The 21,835-nt window shown below is 38.1% G+C and overlaps 1 protein-coding gene across 1 annotated transcript in view; it reads left to right on the top strand.

Moving 5' to 3' along the window:
• The window catches only part of ANKRD27 (ankyrin repeat domain 27), a 44,225-nt gene that overhangs the window by 16,697 nt on the left and 5,693 nt on the right, over positions 1–21,835 (top strand). Inside the window, exons 13-26 of the mRNA XM_074157841.1 lie at positions 3,679–3,771; positions 4,595–4,722; positions 5,185–5,267; positions 6,042–6,157; positions 6,934–7,026; positions 7,398–7,595; positions 7,919–7,978; positions 8,087–8,206; positions 11,800–11,844; positions 15,860–15,982; positions 17,807–18,004; positions 19,216–19,335; positions 19,926–20,087; positions 20,987–21,095. Of these exons, the coding sequence (XP_074013942.1) occupies positions 3,679–3,771; positions 4,595–4,722; positions 5,185–5,267; positions 6,042–6,157; positions 6,934–7,026; positions 7,398–7,595; positions 7,919–7,978; positions 8,087–8,206; positions 11,800–11,844; positions 15,860–15,982; positions 17,807–18,004; positions 19,216–19,335; positions 19,926–20,087; positions 20,987–21,095 (1,648 nt within the window). The remainder of the gene's footprint in view (positions 1–3,678; positions 3,772–4,594; positions 4,723–5,184; positions 5,268–6,041; positions 6,158–6,933; positions 7,027–7,397; positions 7,596–7,918; positions 7,979–8,086; positions 8,207–11,799; positions 11,845–15,859; positions 15,983–17,806; positions 18,005–19,215; positions 19,336–19,925; positions 20,088–20,986; positions 21,096–21,835) is intronic.

Consider the following 21,835-nt stretch of genomic DNA (forward strand, 5'->3'; position numbering starts at 1 on the left):
AGTTTAAAAGGAAAACAACTTGCCAAACAACTTTGCTTCCTGCAGTCACTTGGCTATCATTGCTATTTGTATACTGAGTGTTAACGCTGGTGGTCTGGATGGAGAACTGAAACCAAAGTTGAATTGTCTTCCATAACAATGCCAGCAAGCTGAAAAAAGTATATACTACTCTTAAATTTCTACAATAAAAACTGTTTGCCATTAAATGCCTGGTCCTGTTCCTCCTTACAGAGCTAAGGATAGCAGTTTTTTTGTACTGAAATTGCCCTCAAGTGGTTATAACTAAAGTGCCTCTGGCATTAAGACACTGTATTTATTTATTTGGGAGGCATCTGTCTTGAAAGATTAACTAGATATTTGAGAAGTCTAAATGAGAGCAGTCTTGTATTGCTTACGCTGGTGTCTGCACCAGTGTAAGAGCAAGCCCGAAGTGTTTCTGTCCGTACCTCGGCTGGGTCAGCTCCAGACCTACTGTCTCACTTCAGCGTGCATGCAGTGGGCACACAACAGGACCTCCTTTCTTCTGCCTTGCCTTTCAAAGAAGTCTATATGGCTTGAAGGCAGCACCCTGAGAATCTTGAAGACAAGGAAGTGGGTGACCCCCCGCCCTCTAGCAGAGCTGTGTAAGGAAAGAGCTGGACCACCCTTTTCTGTTATGTAGGGCAAGGGAGAAGGTAGCGCAGGATGAAGAGAGAGACTTAGGTAGCAAAATAGCCCCTTGATAGGAATTGAACAAGGATAGAGAGGAAGTGGAGGAACAGGGTAGGAACTTCTTATGGCGTTGCTCTCCCTTCACAAATCTTCAGTTGAGCCGTTTCCTTGGTTCTCTGGTGAAGGAGATCAACTTTCTGTTCAAAGCAGCAGCAGCTATTGTCTTGATGCCTCATGCTTTCCTTTTCCAGATGGTGCTGGAAGGGCCTGTGGGATTTAAGTGAGCAGGAACATTGCTGTGCCCTAGGGCTTCATTATAGCCCCTCATGTGGCTACACTTAATTTCATAGCTGGCTTCAGATGGAGTTTTTGGCAGCTGAGTAATACTATTGTCCAATCCCCAATGAAGCTAACTACATAAAGAGAGCTCAGCAGGGAACTAATGTACCCTGTGGGATAATAGGCATGTTATCACCCTCATATGGGTAAGAAAATTGCACTTAGGAGACACCTGCCAAATCCCTTTGCCCAAGGTCATGCAAGTCTTGGGAGAGACATCTTGGTTGTGGGGAGGAGAGGAGCATGTAACTGATAAAATGGAATCTTCCATGTTGTTTTTGGGTAGTTGTCAACCTTAATTACAAGTACGGGGCCTTAGTTACTTCTATGCACAGCTAATGTGTACTGAGACCCTGGAGTTCAGAGGGCTGCGGCAGGGAGTCGGAGCCAGATGCTGAGGAATGGGCAGCGTTTTAGTTCCTGGGTGGCAATGGAGCTGGGCTGGAGGAAGTTCAGGCAGGAGAAGCCAGGAAAGGAAGACGTGAACACAGACTGAGGTTAATAAAGTGTTTGGGGAGAGCGGGAGTGGAGAGAGTTTTCCCCAAGTCATCAGTTATAATCTGTGAAAGTCACCTTGGATAAGTCATTACACAGGTACGCCCTCACCAGCACAAATATTTCATTTCTCTAGTATAGGGAGTAGTGTTAGATAAAAAGATCACTAGTGTTTGGGTGCGTGTTTCCAATACCTGAGGCTTCTGTATTTCACTTTGAAGATATATAGCTTCACCTGGGATGGACTTTTTTTTTCCTTATTTATATAATAAATAAGATAATACCTCTACAGAAGGATTGCTGTCTCAAGTGACTCTTTGAAATAATTACTCCATTTGGGGAACACTTCTCTTGTAAAATATACTGTGGAAGCAACAGAACTAATACTACTACAGCAGTAGTTTCAGTAGCAAGTGATTACTTACATTCTCCATAGTGAGAGTATAAAGCTGTCTGTGAGCATTCATGTTAGAAGTTCTGATTAGACTTCAGAAACTTGTATCAGCAGTAAACTTTTAATATTTTTTTCTAGTTAATAAAATTTTTGGTCAAATATTTCTTAGGGAAGTTATTCCTGATCACACTGAAGAATCTATCCAAGGAGAGTAGTGTTAGGTGCCTTGTAATTCTCAAAAGCTATGCTTGGATATCTTTAGCTACAGTGCTTAGGTTTGAAAAGATTGTGATTATTTCTCATCTTCCCAGATCTAAATACAAACAGCTTACTGTGAAGTACAGATCTGAACTTTTATCTCACAAACATATTTTTAACTATGTTATTTGCTATGCAATGGAGTTTTTTTTAGACAGTTTCGTGAGAAGCATCTGTGTTGATTTTCAAACTTGAGTGATTGAGTTTCTAGAAAATCTGAACTCTCTTTTTGGTGCTTAAGTGATATTTTTTATTTGCAGTTCACTAAACTTCATGCTAATTTACTAATGTTAAGAGCAGAGTTGGACACTTTTACTCTATGACTTATTTGCGTAAAGCGTAGCATGAATCCTAAATCGTATCTGATACGTGGATGTCTATCTGAAATGCAGTGGTCTTCAGTTAGGTGGATGCTGGGAGTCTTTCTGTTTCTAGGGAGATAGTTGTTATCCAAAAATAACATCCAAAGATAATCACTGCCAACCATAAGCAGTGGTTAATCAGAATCAACTATGTACAAGTATTTCTCTCTACTTTCTTATAAAGTGTTTTCTTTAGATTGTTGTTTATGTTGACGTCAGGTTCAATGTTACTATTTCAAAATCTGTCTCTACTTAAGAATTTTCACCTGGTTTTGGAAGCATATATATTCTTTAGTGCATTCTGAAGGGTATCTTCAGATTTCTCAGAAAATGGGAAGTACCGATGTGAGAGTTGCACCCCGTGTCTGCTTAGCTCGCTCTGTGGTTTTCAAGAAGTGACCTGTAGGAAACACTGTGTGAGTGAGTCTGCTTCACCTGGTACAGTCTTTTCCAGCAAGAAGCGGGGAGTTCAGCGGAGTCTTTGAATTAGAATTGTGTCTAGGTCATCTTTGTTCATAGCCACCAGTAGACGTGTCTTACGTGAGTTTGTCTGACACCTTTCTGAGTCCATTTGTACTTCTGATTTTTACAACGTCCTATGGCAACGAGTACTGCAATAAGAGAGCATGTTTTCTTCTCTCTCTTCATCTCACTACCTCTCCAGACCTAATGTGTAATGATTTTGCTGGGCATCTCAGTTCGTGTATTTTGAGGAATAGGGGATTCTTGGCATGTTTTCTGTGGGCTGTTTGTGGTTTTTGTAGGCCACTGTAACACAGTCGGATCTTTTCCAGAATGAAGAATCCTAATTTCTCCTCGCAAGACAGCTGCATCACACCTCTCTAGTTCTTGTCTTTTTTATGTCTTTTCTAGTTTTGGTGTATTTGTTATCAGATGGTACAACTGTAATTTCATTAATGCTCGGTTAGTTCATGAAGAATTGCAGTAAAGGAATATTCTGGTGAACATCTACTTATTTCTTTGAGCAGTATGTGTGCGGTCTTTTAAAAAGTCTTGGAATCCTCAATGTGAAACCGATTCAGGTTTTACTTGCATCTGATAATTCATAAGTGGTAAATACAGCGTTTAATATTTTTAAAAGTTAATTCTGCTGTTAAAGTACTTTACTTTTGCCTGTGAATGAGTGTATAGTAATAGACCTACATATTTTATTTTCAGGAATCTGAGAGACTTTTTGACAAGCTGCTTTTAAGACAAAGGATGAACTTCTTGTCCCAGATGTCTGCTACTCCAATAGACTGCTTATATAAGGTTAATAACTTTTATGGCAGAATATGTATCTACTTAGGTATTGCACATTTATATCCCTTCCTTTCTGCAATTTTCTGAAATGTAATGCAGTGTTAATTGCATTAGATTAGTACTGTGAAATGTGTTTTAGTAGATGCTAAAAATGTGTTTTGAACTGAGTACATTTCTGTGCCAAAACATTACCAAGTTAATATAGTCTTATGGATTTCAGCAAGTCATAAGAAATAAGGAAGGAAATGAGGATGAAATGCTACTACTGTTGGTACTGATTGGTCCATTTAGTGCAGAGATGTGATATTATTATCTGTTTGTCTCTCACAGCTTTTAGTGCTTGAAATTGAAAGAGTTTTCTGAAATAATTTAAATGTGGTCACTTGCTAGCTACTTCATATTATACGTTAATCTCATATTGTCATTCTAAAAGAATTTTGCAAGGACACAAAGCAGAGCTTCTAATTATATGTGCTTACAGCTTATGGCTAGAGACTTAGTAATTTTATAGAAATGTTTTTGCACAAAGGGAGCTCAATTTCGTGACTGAGTCTAAAGAGAACAATAGGAATTGTTCTAATTTTTTGTAAAAGGTGAAGTAAGCCAAGAACAGATTCTTCTTAATACTGACTGCCCATTAGGGGGGTTTGTGCTGTGACATTGTTCATTTCTGCTTTGTAATGCTTGAATATGTGTATTTTATATTCGGTTCCTGTCATTTTGTGCTTCAGTAAATTACTCTTATTTTTTTTGTGTTGGTTTTTTTTTGTTTCTTGAAAGGAGGCTTTTTATATTGGTTCCTCATTCTCCTTCTTCTCTTGGCTTTTTGTAGCATATTGCTTCAGGTAACCAGGAGGAAGTGGAGCGACTACTAAGTCAAGGTGACAGTGATAAGGACACTGTACAGAAAATGTGTCACCCGCTCTGTTACTGTGACAAATGCGAGAAGGTGGTTTCTGGGTAAGCACTTTTCATCTCCACAAATACGCAAAGAGCTATGTAAAAGTCTTTGTCTAAGGTTTAATTTACAAAGTATGCTGCTTTTGGTTATAGAGGAAGTTGGTAGCACTTTGGGGTGTAGTAGAGAGCGTATGTTCCTGTGGTTTGAAAAAGCAGAAGAAATATTAGGAGCGTACTGAATGCGTTGGAACCAGCCAGTTTTGTGATGGAAGCTGTATGTTCTTCGGTAAACGTGGTGTGAAAGATTTCTTCTCTTGAACCTAACTTACCACATCTTGGACAAAACCACATCTCTTAATAAAATGTAAAACTCCATATAGATTAATTTGTCAATGTGAAAGGATAAAGTATAAAAAGTTCCATAATCAGTTTTTTGTCGGCCTTGGCAATTTTTATCTTTCTCTCCTCCTTACCACTGCTGCATAGGTAACTGAGCTGCTTTTAAACCATTGTGTTTTAAAGGAAACTGAATGATCCTTCCATTATCACTGCATTTTCCCGAGACGACCGGGGATATACACCACTTCATATAGCTGCTATTTGTGGTGAGAATTGTTGGTTTTCTTCACTAGTGTTTTCTATTCCTTATCTGCCGTATCTGTATGGTGGCACGTCTTCCAACTTTGCTTTGAAGAGTGAATTTTGCATTAAATTGTTTTCTGCTTATTTGCTATGGGAACTGGTATCTTGGCACAGACTGAAGTTATTGTATATTTTTTTAAGCTCAGTTTCCGATGGCTAAGTTATTGTTTGTTTGCTGGCTGTTCACTTTTGTCTTAGTGTTTACCACGGTAGTTCTTTCTTCATCTGTGAAGAAAGTAAAAATGTGTCATCAGAAGCCAGTCTTGTTTTAAAGAACCAGCAGATTGAGAAATTAATCTTTTCACTCTAATGCAGCTGGCTATGCATGGTAAATCTGTACCATCTCCTATCTTTGGTGTTCATTATGCCTTTGATCTTACATTTATTAGAAGATGTATTAATTTTCTTAGTGAGAGTTTTTTTAATAAACAATTTCCTTCTTTTATTATTATCCTGAATCCCAGTAGGAGAGTACTTTGTGTGATATGGCTTTATTTCCTATTCTTTTCTAACTCATAAGGTATAAGCATAGCATGTTTGTAGCTGGAGGTTCTTTTATGGAAGAGTAACCTGCAACAAAAAAACCAAAAACCAAGGAAGTGAATATACAGTACATAGAAACATAGTATGCAGAAATCCAGGGTATTTTGGTTCATAGTTCATGTTTGGATTTGAAAAGTAGCAATGCTTTTATGCAAAGTTTGCTTCTTTCTTTTAATGTCTGCATATTTTTCAAGGACAAACATCATTAGTGGATTTATTGGTAGCCAAAGGAGCCATCGTCAATGCTACAGATTACCATGGTTCAACTCCACTTCACCTTGCCTGTCAGAAGGGATATCAAAATGTTACGGTAAGCACCAAAAGCCTTAATTAGAAATAAAAACCCCCAAACTTAACCTAAATAATAAATATATGACTCTTACTAAGCTGTTCTACTGTTACGGTCATTTTGGTCTTCTGAGAAGCTTTAACTGGAACTGTGTATGCTGTCAGAATTGAGGATCTTTTATCATTGCGGTTTGCACGATATTTTTTTTTTTTCCTGTACTGCAAGGTTTTCAGCAATTTGTAATAACCAAGCAATTGACAGCTATTCATCCATTTTATTAATACAGATCTCTAATACGTAGTACAAGTGGAGAGCCTGATAACATCTCTGCTCTTGATTAAGACAGAAGATCCATTGCAGTCATTGGAATGAATTAAACGACTTCACATTGTGTTTAGGATAGACTGTGTAACTACATTAATTATTGTGTGCTTGAATTTTTATGTATGTGAGATTCTTCAATTAGCATTGTTGGAATTAAGCTGTGTCTTCACTTAGGCTCTTAAAATATAGGATCAGTTATTCTGTAGTATATGTATTGCAGTGTTTTATGCTGTAGATGGTTCATTTTTTCAATGACAACTCTGAATATGTAAGAAGCAGCTTTTATTTGTTTCTTAGGGTAGGGCAAAACCAGCACTGTAATGCCAAGAGGGTAGTGTCTGAAACAGGAGAGACACAGGTAGTTTTTCATGAAGTGCTTTATCATGCTAGAAACTTAAAGGAATATAGAGTAACAATTGTTTGCCCATTATTTTTTTAGTTACTTAAGTGTCTACTTCTATTTTTCTTTTAAGCTTCTCTTATTGCACTATAAGGCAGCTACTGATGTTCAGGACAATAATGGAAATACTCCACTTCATTTAGCCTGCACTTATGGTCATGAGGATGTAAGTAATTGTTTTGTAACAAACTAAATAGATAGTCCGATGGAATAGAATTAAACTGTGATGTGAAATTGCACTAACTTTGCATATTTTAAAAAGTAAATAAAATAGATTTAGAGGCTAACTATTGCTGTAAATTAGGACTTTGTTCAATAGCTCATAGCAATTTTTATTATGCATTAGCATTAAAGATAATAGTATTGTGCAAACTTAGTTATTTACCGCTTGCTTTGATGACACTGAACTCTAAAAGCCTGCCCTTTAGGCAGTAGATTATATGAACAGCAATGAAAAAAACCTTTTTAGGATTGTACGTGTTACGTGGTTTGAGAGACAATGCTATAATTTATTGATAGCTTTCCTTTTCTTTCCAGTGCGTCAAAGCTTTAGTCTACTACGATGTGCATTCCTGTAGACTAGATATTGGTAATGAAAAGGGAGATACTCCTCTCCATATAGCTGCTCGTTGGGGCTATCAAGGGATCATAGAAGTCCTGTTGCAAAATGGGGCAAATCCAGAAATTCAAAACCGGATGAAAGAGACTTCCCTACAGTGTGCATTAAATTCCAAGGTATTCCTTTTTATCTTTGAGCCTGATTTCTTTCTCAAACAATTCCATGGAGGTGTAGATGCTTACCTGCTAATAGGATTTTGTGGTTTGGTACTATTAAAGTGAAAATGTGTGTTGGCCTTTAAGGCAGAAGGGTCACTTTTTAAATCTAGTAGCATGGATACACTCTGTGGTTCAGAACACAAACTTGTAAATGGGTACTTTTAATCTGCTCAGTCATAATCTGTTACTGATATTAGGTTGTCGGCTAATTTGTGTTTCGGTCAGTAGATTCCTCTTTAAGTGGAGTTACATTGGTTCTCTTTATTAATATGTTTATGCAGATTTTGTCATTGATGGAATTAAACTATTTAACGTTTGAAAGAGGACAGAGTGCTTCTGAGGTAACAACCAATGCACGTTGCTAAACTTTTTTTTGCTTGTGTTTAGCCTGCTTAATCTAATATGTAACTTTTTCTGGTTTGTTTTGGGGTTTTTTTGCCAACTTTAAGTCACCACTTAGGTCTCCTCAGCGCTCAACAGAAACTTTCAGCAGAGGGTCTTCAGTGTCAAGTCTGTCATCAGCATCAACTGATATAAAGCAAGAAGAAGTGAAAAATAGTTATAAAGAGGTAAGACTGAGGTATAAGTTTTGACAATAAGCAAAGCGAAGGAAGCTCGAAGAGTGATATTTTGCAACACTGTTTTAAACTGCTTTGTCAGGAATAGCCTTCTGCCTGGTTTGGAAAATGAAATGCTGCTATCCTCAGGTGCTTGTCATCTCAGTATCTAAACACTTTTTTTTTTTGTTTTGTTTTTGTGTGGTATCTGCTCTGCTGGGTATTTCTGGGGAAAAATTGGAAGCATATTTGGAGTAGTTGTTCAGATTTACTGCAGTTAGCTATATAATTTGAGAATTTGTTGAGTTTTACAAAATGATAATGGCAGTCCCCCAAGGACCTTGCTGTCCTGTCAAGGAATTAAATGTCATTGTTAGCTTACAGAATCTGCCAGGGAAAAGAGACGACTGCAGGCATACTGGCAAACAACTTGACAAACTAGAATGTTAAGCTTTCAAAATAGGCATAGGAAATCAATTTTGTAATATATGAAGAAGTATAAACTGTATACTAAATACCTTGCACATAAGTGTTTGCTGATTTTCCTCTATCCACACCAACCAAGATGCTGTCCTCTGAATTTTGTCATGTGGGACCTCAGATCCATGCTTTCCATTTATCCTCTCCTAAGACTGTCATATCACCACTCCTTCTCATGCTTCTGTCTTTATTTTTTTCCCAGTCGTCCTGTTCCATTTTTTACCCATTTGACCTCAGTATTTTTGTTTCTCTCCATATCACCTCTACATTCAAATTCTTCCTTTTCCTACTATTAAAAGATTCTTCTCTTGCCAAAAGTTTCTGTTTTCTAAAAGTGTTCAAGAAACTCAAAGATTTAAAGTTTGACTGGACAATCTTACTTCACACTTCATTATCATTTACTCTCTGAAAGCCTCAATGCAGGAGTGTACCTTCCTGTTTGTACAGCAAGCACTCTAAATAAGGTCTAATGTACATAAAAGTTCGCCTCATAGATTGAGGATTTATTTTTCCTTGAAGGAACAAATTTATCACACCCCAAGAGCTAAGGCTGGAGTTCAAACCAGGGAAAAAGATTACAGGGAGCTTACACCTTAGATTCTTGGGGTTAAGGACCTTCCCCTGTAATCCAGCTTTAGTTCATTTCTGTTTGCCAAGTTTCACGTGGGCTCACTGCTCTTATTCTTACTAAGCACAGAGGCCAGGGCCAATCCTGGGAGCTCCGTCGAAGGAGTGCCACTGGAAGTAATGGGAAGCTGATACGGTCAGTTTTCCAGACTTCAAGGCTTAGACCATGGATTAAGAGGATGCAGTTAGATCTTTATTAATCAATACTGCTGATGAATTAAAGTCTTCGCTTAAATTAAGCATTCATGGTGCGTGTCTTATATGTGACTTGTTTACGGCTTAGAAAAGAGAGGGCCAGGCATGTAGATTTGGAACTTCCTGTGTTGGAACTAATAACTCCTTGCACAATTTCTGTTCAGCAACAGAAAGACTGAGCCTGCAAGTGAATCGCAGTAGATTTGTTTCATCTATTTTTACATTTAAAGGAAGGTACTTCTGTTCCATGGAGGAGTGAGAAGGCAAACTGGAAAGACGGGAAAATGCATGTAACAGACATTTTGCCCTAAGTACTCTGAATAAATTATCTACAGGCTGCATAGCAGATGTTGTATGCATCTTCACTGCTAGGGCCTGAGGCAGTTTTTAGAACTGCAAGGAAGGTGTTATTTTTGGAAAGAAATTATCAGAGCTTGTGGGTCACTTGCTGGTAGGCACCTTGTATGTGATAGGACTGGCTCCTGAAAATCATCGAGACCTTTACGTTCTCTGGTGACATTGTTCTATACAATTTGGGGAAATTTATGGGAGGCACAGATCTCCCTGGTATATAAAGTCCATGCTAGGTGTATATGTGTAGAGATTGGGATTTGGCTCACCTAGCTTCAGATATCTGAAGGACAGTTGTCTTAACTTTAGACATCTATTTTTCCTCCTTAGTCAGTGGAGAGAAATTGTTGCCTCCAGAGAGGAATTGATCTCAGACGTACTTAATTTGAACTGAATTGCACTCAAGTGTCATGCATTGGCTGCATTCTCTTTTGTAGTTACCAGAGAGGGAGTCTAAATGACTGGCTTAGATTGAGACAGCTAACTTGTCGACATTCAAAGTTAGGAAAGAGGAATCCCACAGTGAGTGCTTAGTGCATGACTTCAAGGAGCTTCACCTTGTATTAGAAAGTTAGTAATAAAAGAAAACTTAGCAGCTTTCCTAAAAAGAGATAAAAACGGGTGGAGAGAGTTAATCTAGCCTCTGATCTTTCAGCTGTAGATGAGTTCTCTTCTTCTGCTAAAACCCTGAAGAAAGAGATCAGACCAGTAAAACACAACTTCCTTTTAGTCTTGTTCTTCCTTGTGTGCTTTGCCAAACACTGCTGTCACAGGTAGCGAGATAGTAATTTCTGGATAAAGAGTGAAATGTGACTGTGGCTGTCACTCCATGACATCTTCCCCTTGCAAGATGTTGCTTGATACTGAAACAACTTTGTTTAAGCAGCAGCATCTTTGGTGATCCTAGCTAGAATAATTTGCTATACTGCTGAAACAGGCCTTCATGAAGCTTATTAAATGATTCTTCAACAATCTGCAGAGACCGGACAAGTTGCCAGTGGATAGTCCTAATGGACTGTCCCTGCCCTTTTACTGGCACCTCTTCTATTTTGGTCAGGTCAGATCGTAGCTCCTTGGTGTCAGTGTAGAGGAGCGGGGAGGCTCGTGCATCTCATTCTTTTGCTTTCACCAGCAGTCGGAGGGACTGGGGGAATGGCGTCGTGGCTCCGCGGAGCATCTTCCCTCTCTTCTTCCCCCACTGCAGAGCGCACGCAGGAGAACATCCACACCAGACAGTCGTGCTGGGGCATTAGCCTGGCCTGAGCATACACACACTTAATTGGTCTAATGATGGTCCCCTGGACTTTTGCTAAGCATACCCTTTGATATTTATATTTTTTCAGATTTTAAGTAAGTAAACACATTTCATACTTACAGTCAAGTTAGATTTGTAAATGCTTGTTTTTTTTAACATGGGGATAAACAAGTAATCTGCAGATGTGAAATGAACAATTGGAAAGTATATTTTTCCTCTTAAACTCTTGTTTTTCAAATAGCAAAATAAAACCTGCCATCCTTTTTATGCTTCTGGTAGCATATAGTAGCTCAGCAAGAGTCCAGACAGCATTAATGTGAATCAGGGCAGAAATTTGTCTTAAGTAGGGATTTTTAATGTTAGGTTCACAACAGAAATGCATGATCAGCTGCTGCTGACACGGCATAATAACGTGTATTGGCTTACGTGGCCTTGTTTATGTGCGGACTACATGTCCTCTATTTAGGTAAGTACTGTTTATCTAACTAAGGAAGTCAGAGAAGCCACAGGCCTTGCACAGCTTTTGTATTTCATAAAGGGAGAGAAGGTTTTTCCTTTAAAACTTCACCAACAAATATGACATGGGCCAGCAGTAATCCTACCGTGTCAGCTTAGGAGGTTAGTAAGGGACACAGGATTTTCTGTATACAGCTTAATACCAATACTAACAAAGCCTATAAATTTTCTTCATACGTAGGTGGAAAAACTCCTAAGAGCAGTTGCTGATGGAGATCTGGAAATGGTGAGTCTTAGCGTGACTGTTGAATATTATTGAATTCCAATTTACCTTATTCAAATTGAGGAATTTATTTGTTAATAATATTAAGTGAAGAATGCTTTGGGTAATACCTTCCTTCAGCAACAATTAATCAAATTCAGCTCATTTTCTACAAAGAATATTCACTCCATGGCCCCAAATTATTTCACCTGCAGTGCTTTAAGGCCTATTATTTTGACACTTCCTTGACCTCTTGCACTAAAGAAATCACTTTAAATTTAATAATTCCTTTGCGAAGGCCTGTCATTTAAAAATGTGTGCATAGTCACCTCTAGGAGGTGCAAAGAACTTGAGAAGAACAATGTTCAGGGGAGGAATGTTGAAAGAAATTTTGTGGGAAAGAGCAACTTGTTTGTTTTCAGGTGCTCAAGCTGCACTAGTCAAACGCCATTATTAGATGGGGGAGTATGGTGGGTTGCAGAACTGTAAAAAGATACATTTACTGAGATCACAATATTGGACTGGATATGCAGTCAGTACAAAACAAAAAACAAAAGGCAAAATAGATGAGTTTTCAGGTAAACCTGATTTTTGACAGCAAATCCAATCGAAACTGTTATTCCCAGTTGCTTGTTCCCGTGTCACTGAAGTACATCGTATTTTCCCATACGTGAGTTGATGTGTGTGTCTGAGTGGCAGGGCTGGGCACCGGTTCTGGAAAATGAACGGTGGGGTTTATAGTTTGTGGTTTTTTGACTTAGGAAGCATTCCAGTAATACAGTGTTTTTAAATCCACAAATGCTTTTTTATTCCTGAATTGCCGGGTTCTCTAATGCTTTCAATGTGTCTGCTCTTCATTGTGTGTTTACTGCATGCAATAATTATGCATAGGTACTGTAAGTGAAAAACGAGCCTTTTATTTTGTTTGTTGTGATACCTTTTTATTAATATTTCATGCAGTGAGGAAATTTAGGTGGCACCAGTCAGCACAGAGAAATTATCTCAAGGCCATACAACTTTTCTTGTAGCTTGGATTTGACTCAAAGTAGATAGCTGATGGCTATAATACCAGTTTCAGAGGTGATGTTCTGCAATGTGTGATACTTGCCTCCTGTCTTGACATATTTTTTCGTTATTACTGCCCTTTATTCCTGAAAATTGGAACAATAAAGTGCTTCCAATGTCATTCTACTGAAAATTTGAAGATGACAGAGAAGTCTTTAGTTTTGTCTTTGGAAAGATGTATGAGGTAGTACATTTCTGAGTTGCTTTGCAGTTCACAGAACAAAATTATGAACCCGTGTGAGAATGCAGGCTTTCTCTGCTGGATGCGTATTCTGAGAAGTTTATTTAGGTGATATGTACCAAGAGTTACAGATGCTAATGAATCATCACACAGTCATAATAAAATCGATAATCTGTGTCACAAAGTACATACCATGTTAATACTCATGTTTTATTCCAGTTAGGTGATAGAAGCAAATTAATTTATGAACTGGTAGAGGAAAGAACTGTTCAGTTGTTACGTAAATAGCATTATCCTAGTTTACAGTGTTTTCCCGGTCAGGCCTTAAGTCATTTCCAGAAGCAGCAATACATGCAACGGTGATTCTTTGCCTTCTTCCTGACAAGTAGTAAAACATAAATGTATTACAACTAACTTTTCACAGACTTTGTGAAAATATAAACTGCATAATGAGAATATTTAAAGAAAATTAAATATGGTGCTATAGTCTGCTGGAAAATTAGTATCTAGCACTACTCAACTGATCTCAGCAATGAAAAGCATTCAGAAATCTAATCTATGCATTCAGGTGACAGAATCACCATATTTTTTGTGGCTTTACTTTCCACATTACTCAAGTTGATGTAAAACTGTTCATTTTAAAGAGATTTGTCCAACTGGATGGGATGGCAAAGGTTATGGCTTGCGTATCTATTACAAAACCATGGCTATTTAAAAACTCTTACCTTGTTCTGGTAGCCTGAGGTCTGTCTCCGTAGGAAGAGAAGCAGCAGTAGGGGCAGTGGTGCTGCTGTAGATTCCGCTGTGATGGCCAAGTGAGCTTTGCAAGAGGAGGCGTTGAAAAAAAGTGCTATGGAACTGGAAGAGTAAAAAAAAATAGTATGCCATGATGGTTCAGGAAGCCAGAGAACAACCTTTGTCATCATCATAGCGTCTGCAAACCTCAGAAGCAAGTATGGCTTAGATTGGAGGTAGAGATGTTAGTCAATGACAGTTATTTTAATTAGCTGACTCTATGGCAACTAATTCTACATTTTGAAAAGAAGAGCTCACTTTGGTACATTTACTGTGTCTGTAGTGAGAAGTATTTTGAGACAGTACGGAGGGAATATGTGGACAGAAAGGATTAAACTTTATTCTCACAATATGTTTCAGAGTTATGCAGCAGCTTTTTTGAGGGAGGTTCTCAAACTGTGCTTTTTATGTGTTTAGTGGAACAGAGCTGGGACGTTACAGAACCTCTTCTGTTAAAAGTATTTGATAAGACATTGGTCAAACTTCCATCAATGGCATTAAGGAAGAATTGACTTTGTCTCAGTGTAGAATACTGGATTAGACACTCTTCTGAAATTCCTTCCACCCAGCTAGTCTTGACTCTTCCGGTGGAACGGATATGTGCAAATCTACCACAAAAAAAGCAAATCTCTTGTATGAAATAAATCTTACGGAGCAGCTAAAAGTTTGGCACACAGGATGCAGTGCCCCTGAAGTGCTCTGCTAAATATTCCAGGTAGAGAGTAACTCTGCAGTGTAAAGAGGGTTTTAGATGACAAGTTAACCGGCAAAGGGACGTTATGGACAATTTCCTGAGGTGCTTCACTGTGTGTCTGCTTAACAGTACATTTAACCTTTGGACCAAAAAAATCTTTAAACAACAAAAAAAAAGGCTACTCCACTGTAATTATGAAGAGGTATGTCAGCTCTCTTGAAAGCTGCTAAAAAAGAGTAAAAGGAAAACCCTTCACAAGATGGCATGTATTACAGCTTCATACCTGGTATGAAATCCTGTAATTTGCTGTATCTGGGAACTCCCCAGAAGACCTGCAGGAGCTCTGAAAGATCTGGCCTCCACACACAGGTCCCTGATCTTCCTCATCTTGGTTTTAGAGTGCTGTGACATTAGTCCTTTTCATGCACCTAGAAAAAGGTGACTGTAATGTATCGTCCCTTGCGTTATGAGACCAGTTTAATTCCCAATTCTCTCTTCAGTTTCTGAAAGACTTGTCTCATTGAGCATAATACAAACTCAGAACAATACCCTAGATAGATGTCAGGCTTAAACGTTGCCAGGTTGTGTAATAATGGAGACTCAACACAGTCACTGCTACTTTTAAGATGTCTTTAGTTTACAGTGGATTCATGAATTTTAAGGTAAAAATGTATTTCTTAAACAGCTTTTTTTTTTTGTTGCATAAAATTTAACATCAAATTAACGTGCGTTAAGCATCACTGTTTGCAAAGTGTACATGAATGCTCTGAGTCCTAAGACTTGCTTCGTTAAAGGGCTTCTGTCTGCCTCAAAAATGAGGCATTGTACTTTGAGGAAAAAGTGGAGCTGTCAACCTCCTGGGAGGTGAGAGACCTAAGAAAAGTCAGTGTCCCTGCAAAGTTTTGGATATTGGTTAAAGGTTGTCATCCTTTTCACTTCTTATGTTTGTTAAAGTAAAGGATGAAACAAAATTTGCATTGATATGAGCTGGCACAAATCATCTGAGCTAAAAGGATTTGAAGGGCTGGAGAATGGGTGAACACTGAGGTCTTGATTATGCAGCAGGAAGTCATTTATCGTTTACTTCACTGCTGTATTTGGCAGACTTTCTGGCTGCTTCGTCAGCAATAAAATTTGATTTTTCATTTTGGCCTGTGGGGAGCTGATGCCAAGGAGGTAGCCGTATAGTCTCCCTGAGATAGTCACAGGCATATGTTTGCAAAATCTGACTAGTCTACATATGCAAATTTATTAGGACACAGAACCTTCAGACTCTATAAAGGAGGACTTGCTTTTTATGCCAGGTACGTTATCTCTTGGAATGGATGGAAGAAGACTTAGAAGATGAGGATGACACAACCAGTACATCAAAACCAGAATTCTGCCATCCGTTATGCCAGTGCTCAAAATGTGGGCCAGCACAAAAGGTTGGAATGGTCATTTTTCATAAAGAATAATTTATATTCTTGTAGTGTAACTTTTAGCTCTAGGAAAGTAACGTTCATATTGCTCAACACTTTCGTAGCTCTGTCTAAAAAGCAATTAAATATATACAGAACTTAACAGAGTTCATCTGATGTCATGAAATTATTCTCTTTTTAATTAAAATGTATAAAATTTTGGATGTAGGAACATTGTTCAAAGACTCGCTTAATATCTAATGGAGTGAAAAAACTTTGCAGTTTCCTTTTAGGAGGAGTGGACTGCTGTCATTAAGGTTTGGACAGCTTTGAATAAATGGGAAAAATCTTTTTCTAAGCCTCAGTGTCTCCTTGTTCTCTTTTATAGTTTATATTGCCAACTGTCACAGAGTATCTACTTATCTGTTAGTAATCAGTTTAGCAAGGAATACCTGCTAATCCTAAATTCAATGTAATGCTGATAAAGTCTTTTTTTTAATTGCATGACATCTTTCATACCAGCTATATCTAAAACCTCTTCAGACATTAAATATAATTGCAAAGACTTCCTTTTCAATTGCAAAGACTTCCTTTCCCCTTATTTATCACAGACTGTAGAGGAGAATCAGGCTTTACAATACAACTTTTTTTTTTTTTTTTTAAAATTTAAGTAAGGAATGATGTCAGCTTCTTGGAAATAGAAAACCAATTACTTGACTTCCAGGAAGAAAATTTATTACAATGTCTGAAGGTATATGTAACTGGGTAAGTCATTACAAAATAAACCAAAGTATAAATTTTCAGCATATTGGCTACTTTGAGGTAACAGTATCCATATCAATTAACTGAGAAAATGTGAGATAGCTTAACTTAACTTCTTCTAAATTCCTCACTGCTACCTTATGTCTATTTTGTGGAGGCTAAGAGTATGTTAGTTGTCCTGAAATGCTTCACGTTCACACCGTGCTTTATTCTCTGGTAACGTGAGTCCATGTCACCTCAGCACAGAGATCGTGCCCTAAAGATGCCAGAGCCTGAGACCGTAAAGTTCATTTTATTGATAACGGGGGAAGGAATGGCATTTGCTGCGGAATTTACTGCTGAAAGTACCGTAGAAGGATGTTATTAAACATTAATTATTCTTAACCACTGTGTTAGGTAGGCACACATTTAAAAGCATGCTGAGGATGGGCAGAATGGGAGATTCGCTACCGCTGTAGATGTTAGGCACCTGCACAGTGTGCAAGAGAAGTAAAAAGGGATGTTCTGTGCTGCTGTGTAAGCCGTCTTCTAGGCAGTTTCCTTATCTTGACTGCCCATGGGAGTCTGTTCTCTGGGCCAGTGCCACTTGCACATGAATAAAATTGATTTGAGTTTTTGTCCTTATTAGGTCGAGCTTCGTGTAGCAGTAAAATAGGTGTGCAGTGTCTGTCTGCAAGAGCATAAATGTCTGTATAAATGAAAGTAACTCATAATATTAACACCCCCCATATGTATGAGCATCCTAACAGCTATATAAAAACTGTAAATTTTACTTCGGTCTCAACCTGTGCTGCTTTAGCCTCTTTTTAATATCATGACTACTGTGCCTGGAATTTCCATATATGAAGCTATCATGTTGGAAGAAAAGAGAGAAAAACAAAAGTAATTGTTCTGTTGAAAAATACTACCAAAGCTGCTCGGGTGTACTGACTCTTTTTCCTGAAAGTCTCAAACTAGGCTCTGTAAGCAGAAGTTCTTGTAACGTCCGTCAGCCTGTTTTGTATATACTTAGCAGGTGTTGGCTGCTTTTTGGTCAACAGAAAGTAACATGATTAATTATATAGCTTTGTTGTGTATTTTCCTCAACAGAAATTTGCCAGGATCTCTGCTAACGGCCTTGGAGTGAATGTTTCAAACCAGGATGGTTTCACAGCATTGCACGTGGCTGCGCTGCACGGACACTCTGAGCTGGTCTCTCTCCTGTTGAAACATGGAGCCAGTATCAGTGCCAAGGATGCGAAACAGGCGGTTCCTCTTCACCTAGCCTGCCAGAAAGGTCACCTCCAGGTAGCAGAGCCTCTTCATAAAAGCAAGCTATTGAACACTTAACTGCCAACAGAAAGCTGTTTTGTGAAATTATCAACAAATTGGTAATTATAATAATAGTGATATTAATCAACAAGACTCAACCAATAACAGTGAAAATTAGTTCGGTGATCCCGTTTTTTCTTACAATGTCTAAAATCTCCGGACAAAAGGAGATCTTTCAACTGAAGCAGTTTCAGTAGGCACCTTTTTTTTTCCTAAATGACCTGAAGTAATGGTTTAATGAAAGTACTGCCAATAGGTACTGTCATACATCACTTTAAAAATTTCTTGTGCAGTTGAATCTTCCTATGTATTTTCTCTCTGTCTATTCAAGGAGGTTATGTGTACATCTGTTGATGCAATGGACTTGATATCTTCAATAGCCACGGTATTAAATATTTACTGTATCTTCCACTCATTTAAGTAGATTGAGCCAAGTGGAGCTCTAAGGGTAGCAGAAAACCTCATCCCTGACTTGAAGTCACTTGAAGTCAGGGAAGGCTAAGCAGTGAAGAAGCATGAGCTAGTCAGGGGAGGCTATTAATAGAGGAGGGAGAGTAAAATGAGAGGGGAAGAATAATGATTGTGAAAAAGCAGGTGCAGACAGGCAAATGGGAATATGCAGAAAAGTGGAAGACTGGGGTTTTAATAATAAGGGGCTAAGGACTGCAAGAGGAAAAAAAATGGAGATAATTCTGAAGTTGATGGGGAGACAGAGCACTAGGGAAACAAGAAGAAAACTAGAATACAACTCAAACTTGTAGTTGAGTATTTCCAACATAAAGAGCTCCTTCCAAGTGAAGGAATTCATCCTTCTGATGAGTTTGGAAAGGAGGAAAGGATACTGTTGCTGTGGTGGTTTGTTTTTGATGTTTTGTGTTTAGTTAAGTTATTGATTATGTATGTTTTTCACACACCTCGAGTTTTATTTTCTGGCTTCTAGTTGCTTAAGGATTTTTGTAAAGGTATGCAGTAAAATATGAAAATTAGTATGACAGGAAGAGATGCTTGTGGTTATCATCTGTTTGGCAAAGATAGGACTTGTTTTCTCCATCCTTTATTCTTCCATCTCTTTTTCACTCTAGATCTCAAAAAAAAATGTTAAAAAAAAAAAAGAATGGTGGGGCTTTCACTGCATGGTTATGGTTAGCTGGTATCTTAAATTAAAGCATTGTCACTTCTTTCAATAGGTGGTAAAGTGTCTGATGGATTACAATGCTAAACAAAATAAAAAAGACATATATGGAAATACTCCTTTAATTTATGCATGCTTGAATGGTCAGTATGAGACTACTGCCTTGTTGTTACAGGTAAGATCACTGAAAACAGAATGTTCAGAATAGTATTTCTTACATGATATCTGTGCTTATCCAGTACTATCAGTATTTTTAGTTATGTGTTTCTCTGTCAAAACTACTCTGAGAAAAAAGAAGAGTATTTGTTATATCCTTTCAGTGTCTTCCCTTCGTGGTGTTTTTATCAGATAATTATTACTTTACTCTTGTACAGCTAGCTGTTTTTATGGAACTTTTTTGTGGCAGGTGTTAGGTTTTCTTTCCTATGATTCTATCGCATATGTTTTTCTCATTTTTTGTGTGTTTTTGTTTTTTAAATGTCTCTTAAACTTGGAATGTGTAGTAGATACATGCAAAAATGAAATGAGCTGACCCATGATATTGTGGCTATGAGAGAGGAGGAAATAATACGATCAGGTGGCTTATTGTTGAACCGGTGATTGCTAGCCGACACTTTCTGTGCTTCGTACACAGCTATGAGGCTTCTCTTGCGTTGTTCTCATTCATACATCAAAAATAAAAGGAGAGAAAACCGGAATAGTAATGTGCTGTCTCTGTTTCATGCTACCCTGTCTTTATAACTTCACTTTTATCTTGCTCTCCAGCGTGGAGCTTCTGTTAACCTCTCCAATGCCAAAGGGAACACAGCGCTGCATGAGGCCGTGATGGGGAGGAATGAAGCCCTGGTAGCCTTGCTCCTTCAGAACGGTGCCATGACACACTTAAGGAACGAGAGGAACTGCACCCCCGCAGACTGTGCTGAGCCGGTAAGCCCAGGAAGAGCATTCCCGACCTTAGGTTTTCCTAAAGTTCCATATGCATAATGTAGGAAGGAAACCAAATACAAGTATTTGTCACAACAGCATTTACCAAGACTTCTGCACTTAACAAGTACATGTGATATAAAGACTAAGACGCCTGTTTATTGTACAACATACAATATGGTACCTGTAGTGTGTGAAACCTGTTGTGTTTCTAAAATGAGTTATCCTAGACAAAAAGGATGAGTCTAGAAAGGGTGAAAACACATACGTGAATGAAGACGACATTAAAATCTGTGCTAGTAATGGTGGAGAGAGCAGAAGAGATACTGAACGTAGGAAAATGAACACCTTTCACTAACCAGTTACACGGCTGGCAATCTTCCTTCTTCCGCCCACAATCTTTTGCCCTTGATGTCTTTTGATATCTTTTATCTTATCGTCAATAACTCTGACCTTCCCCTGTACTAACAGCAATAGCATAGTATGTAATATTAAACTGTAAAGAATTATTTCACTCTTTAAATGATTTGATGCATGGTCCCTATCTTTATGTGCTTAAATAGCCTCTGAGACGTAGGCTAATGACCACAAAATTCTGTTCTGAATCAATTTCAGTATGTGTATTACCATTTAAACTGAAATCAGCTTAATCATAAATAATATGGTTTAAAATAATAGGTCAAGCTACAAAATCATAATTTTGGTACAGTGCAACTTGTGGAACACTGATTTTGTCCCTAATCAAAATGATACAATTTAAAGTTTGTATTTATGAGGTATTTTTGTGTGCATTATGTTTGTTTTGGCGGCAATTAACTAACACATACTGCATAGACTAGAATCCTAAATTGTACTGATGTTTTTCTCTTTCTTTAATAACGGTGAAAATGGAAACTTTTAAGAATTCAAATATCATTAAGTTGCTGGAAACAGCACCAAGCTATGTATCTACAACAGCAGAGAGAGAAAAGGAGTATGAGCAGCACGCTACTATCAAGATAAGAAAAAAAGGTACAGATCATATTCCCACTGGTATGCATAAAAAGGGATTTAGGAATTAATGTGTGACTACATCCAGTATTTTATATAATTGATCTGTATAGTCAACTATTTTGCATCTTCATTACAGGTAACACCCAACATACTATAACTAAATGCAGCAGAGCAGACTTTGTATTACATTCATGGCATTGCTGCACATTCAGTTTTCACTTTTTTGCTGTGTGTGTGTGTGTGGATTTTACATATGAAAGCATTTAAAGTTAAAAAAACATTCCACATTTGAGATGATACAATTAACTATGTAATAATTGTCCATTTCAGTGCAAAGTAAACCAGAATAATTTAAATCACCTCTAGTTGTCATTACATTGTCCTAAATAGGATAGGGAGTGGCTCTTCCATGAGTTACTGTCTCTCATATTACGGGACAGAAATAAAAGCTACGAAGGTGACTGTCTCAACCATTAAGCACGGTTTGCAGAAGAGTGACTTTCAGCAAATGGCAGTGTATAGCGCTGGTATGTTGGGATGTGTGGTAGAGCCTGACAGAGCCATGGAGCTGATGTGATGTCTTACGGCCACTTGAAAGGGGTGGTGTCGCCCTCTGTCCTCACCTCTGCCCCCTCACCCTAAGCTTTTGCTCTTGCTTATCCACTGCTTCCCTTATGCTGGCTCAGCAGTTTTTCAGGTGAATTTTCAGGCTGATGCAGTTCACTAGCAGGAGTGCCCACTTCAGCATGAACTTTAGT

This window comes from Numenius arquata, chromosome 13, assembly GCF_964106895.1.
Source record: "Numenius arquata chromosome 13, bNumArq3.hap1.1, whole genome shotgun sequence".
Lineage (NCBI taxonomy): Eukaryota > Metazoa > Chordata > Aves > Charadriiformes > Scolopacidae > Numenius > Numenius arquata.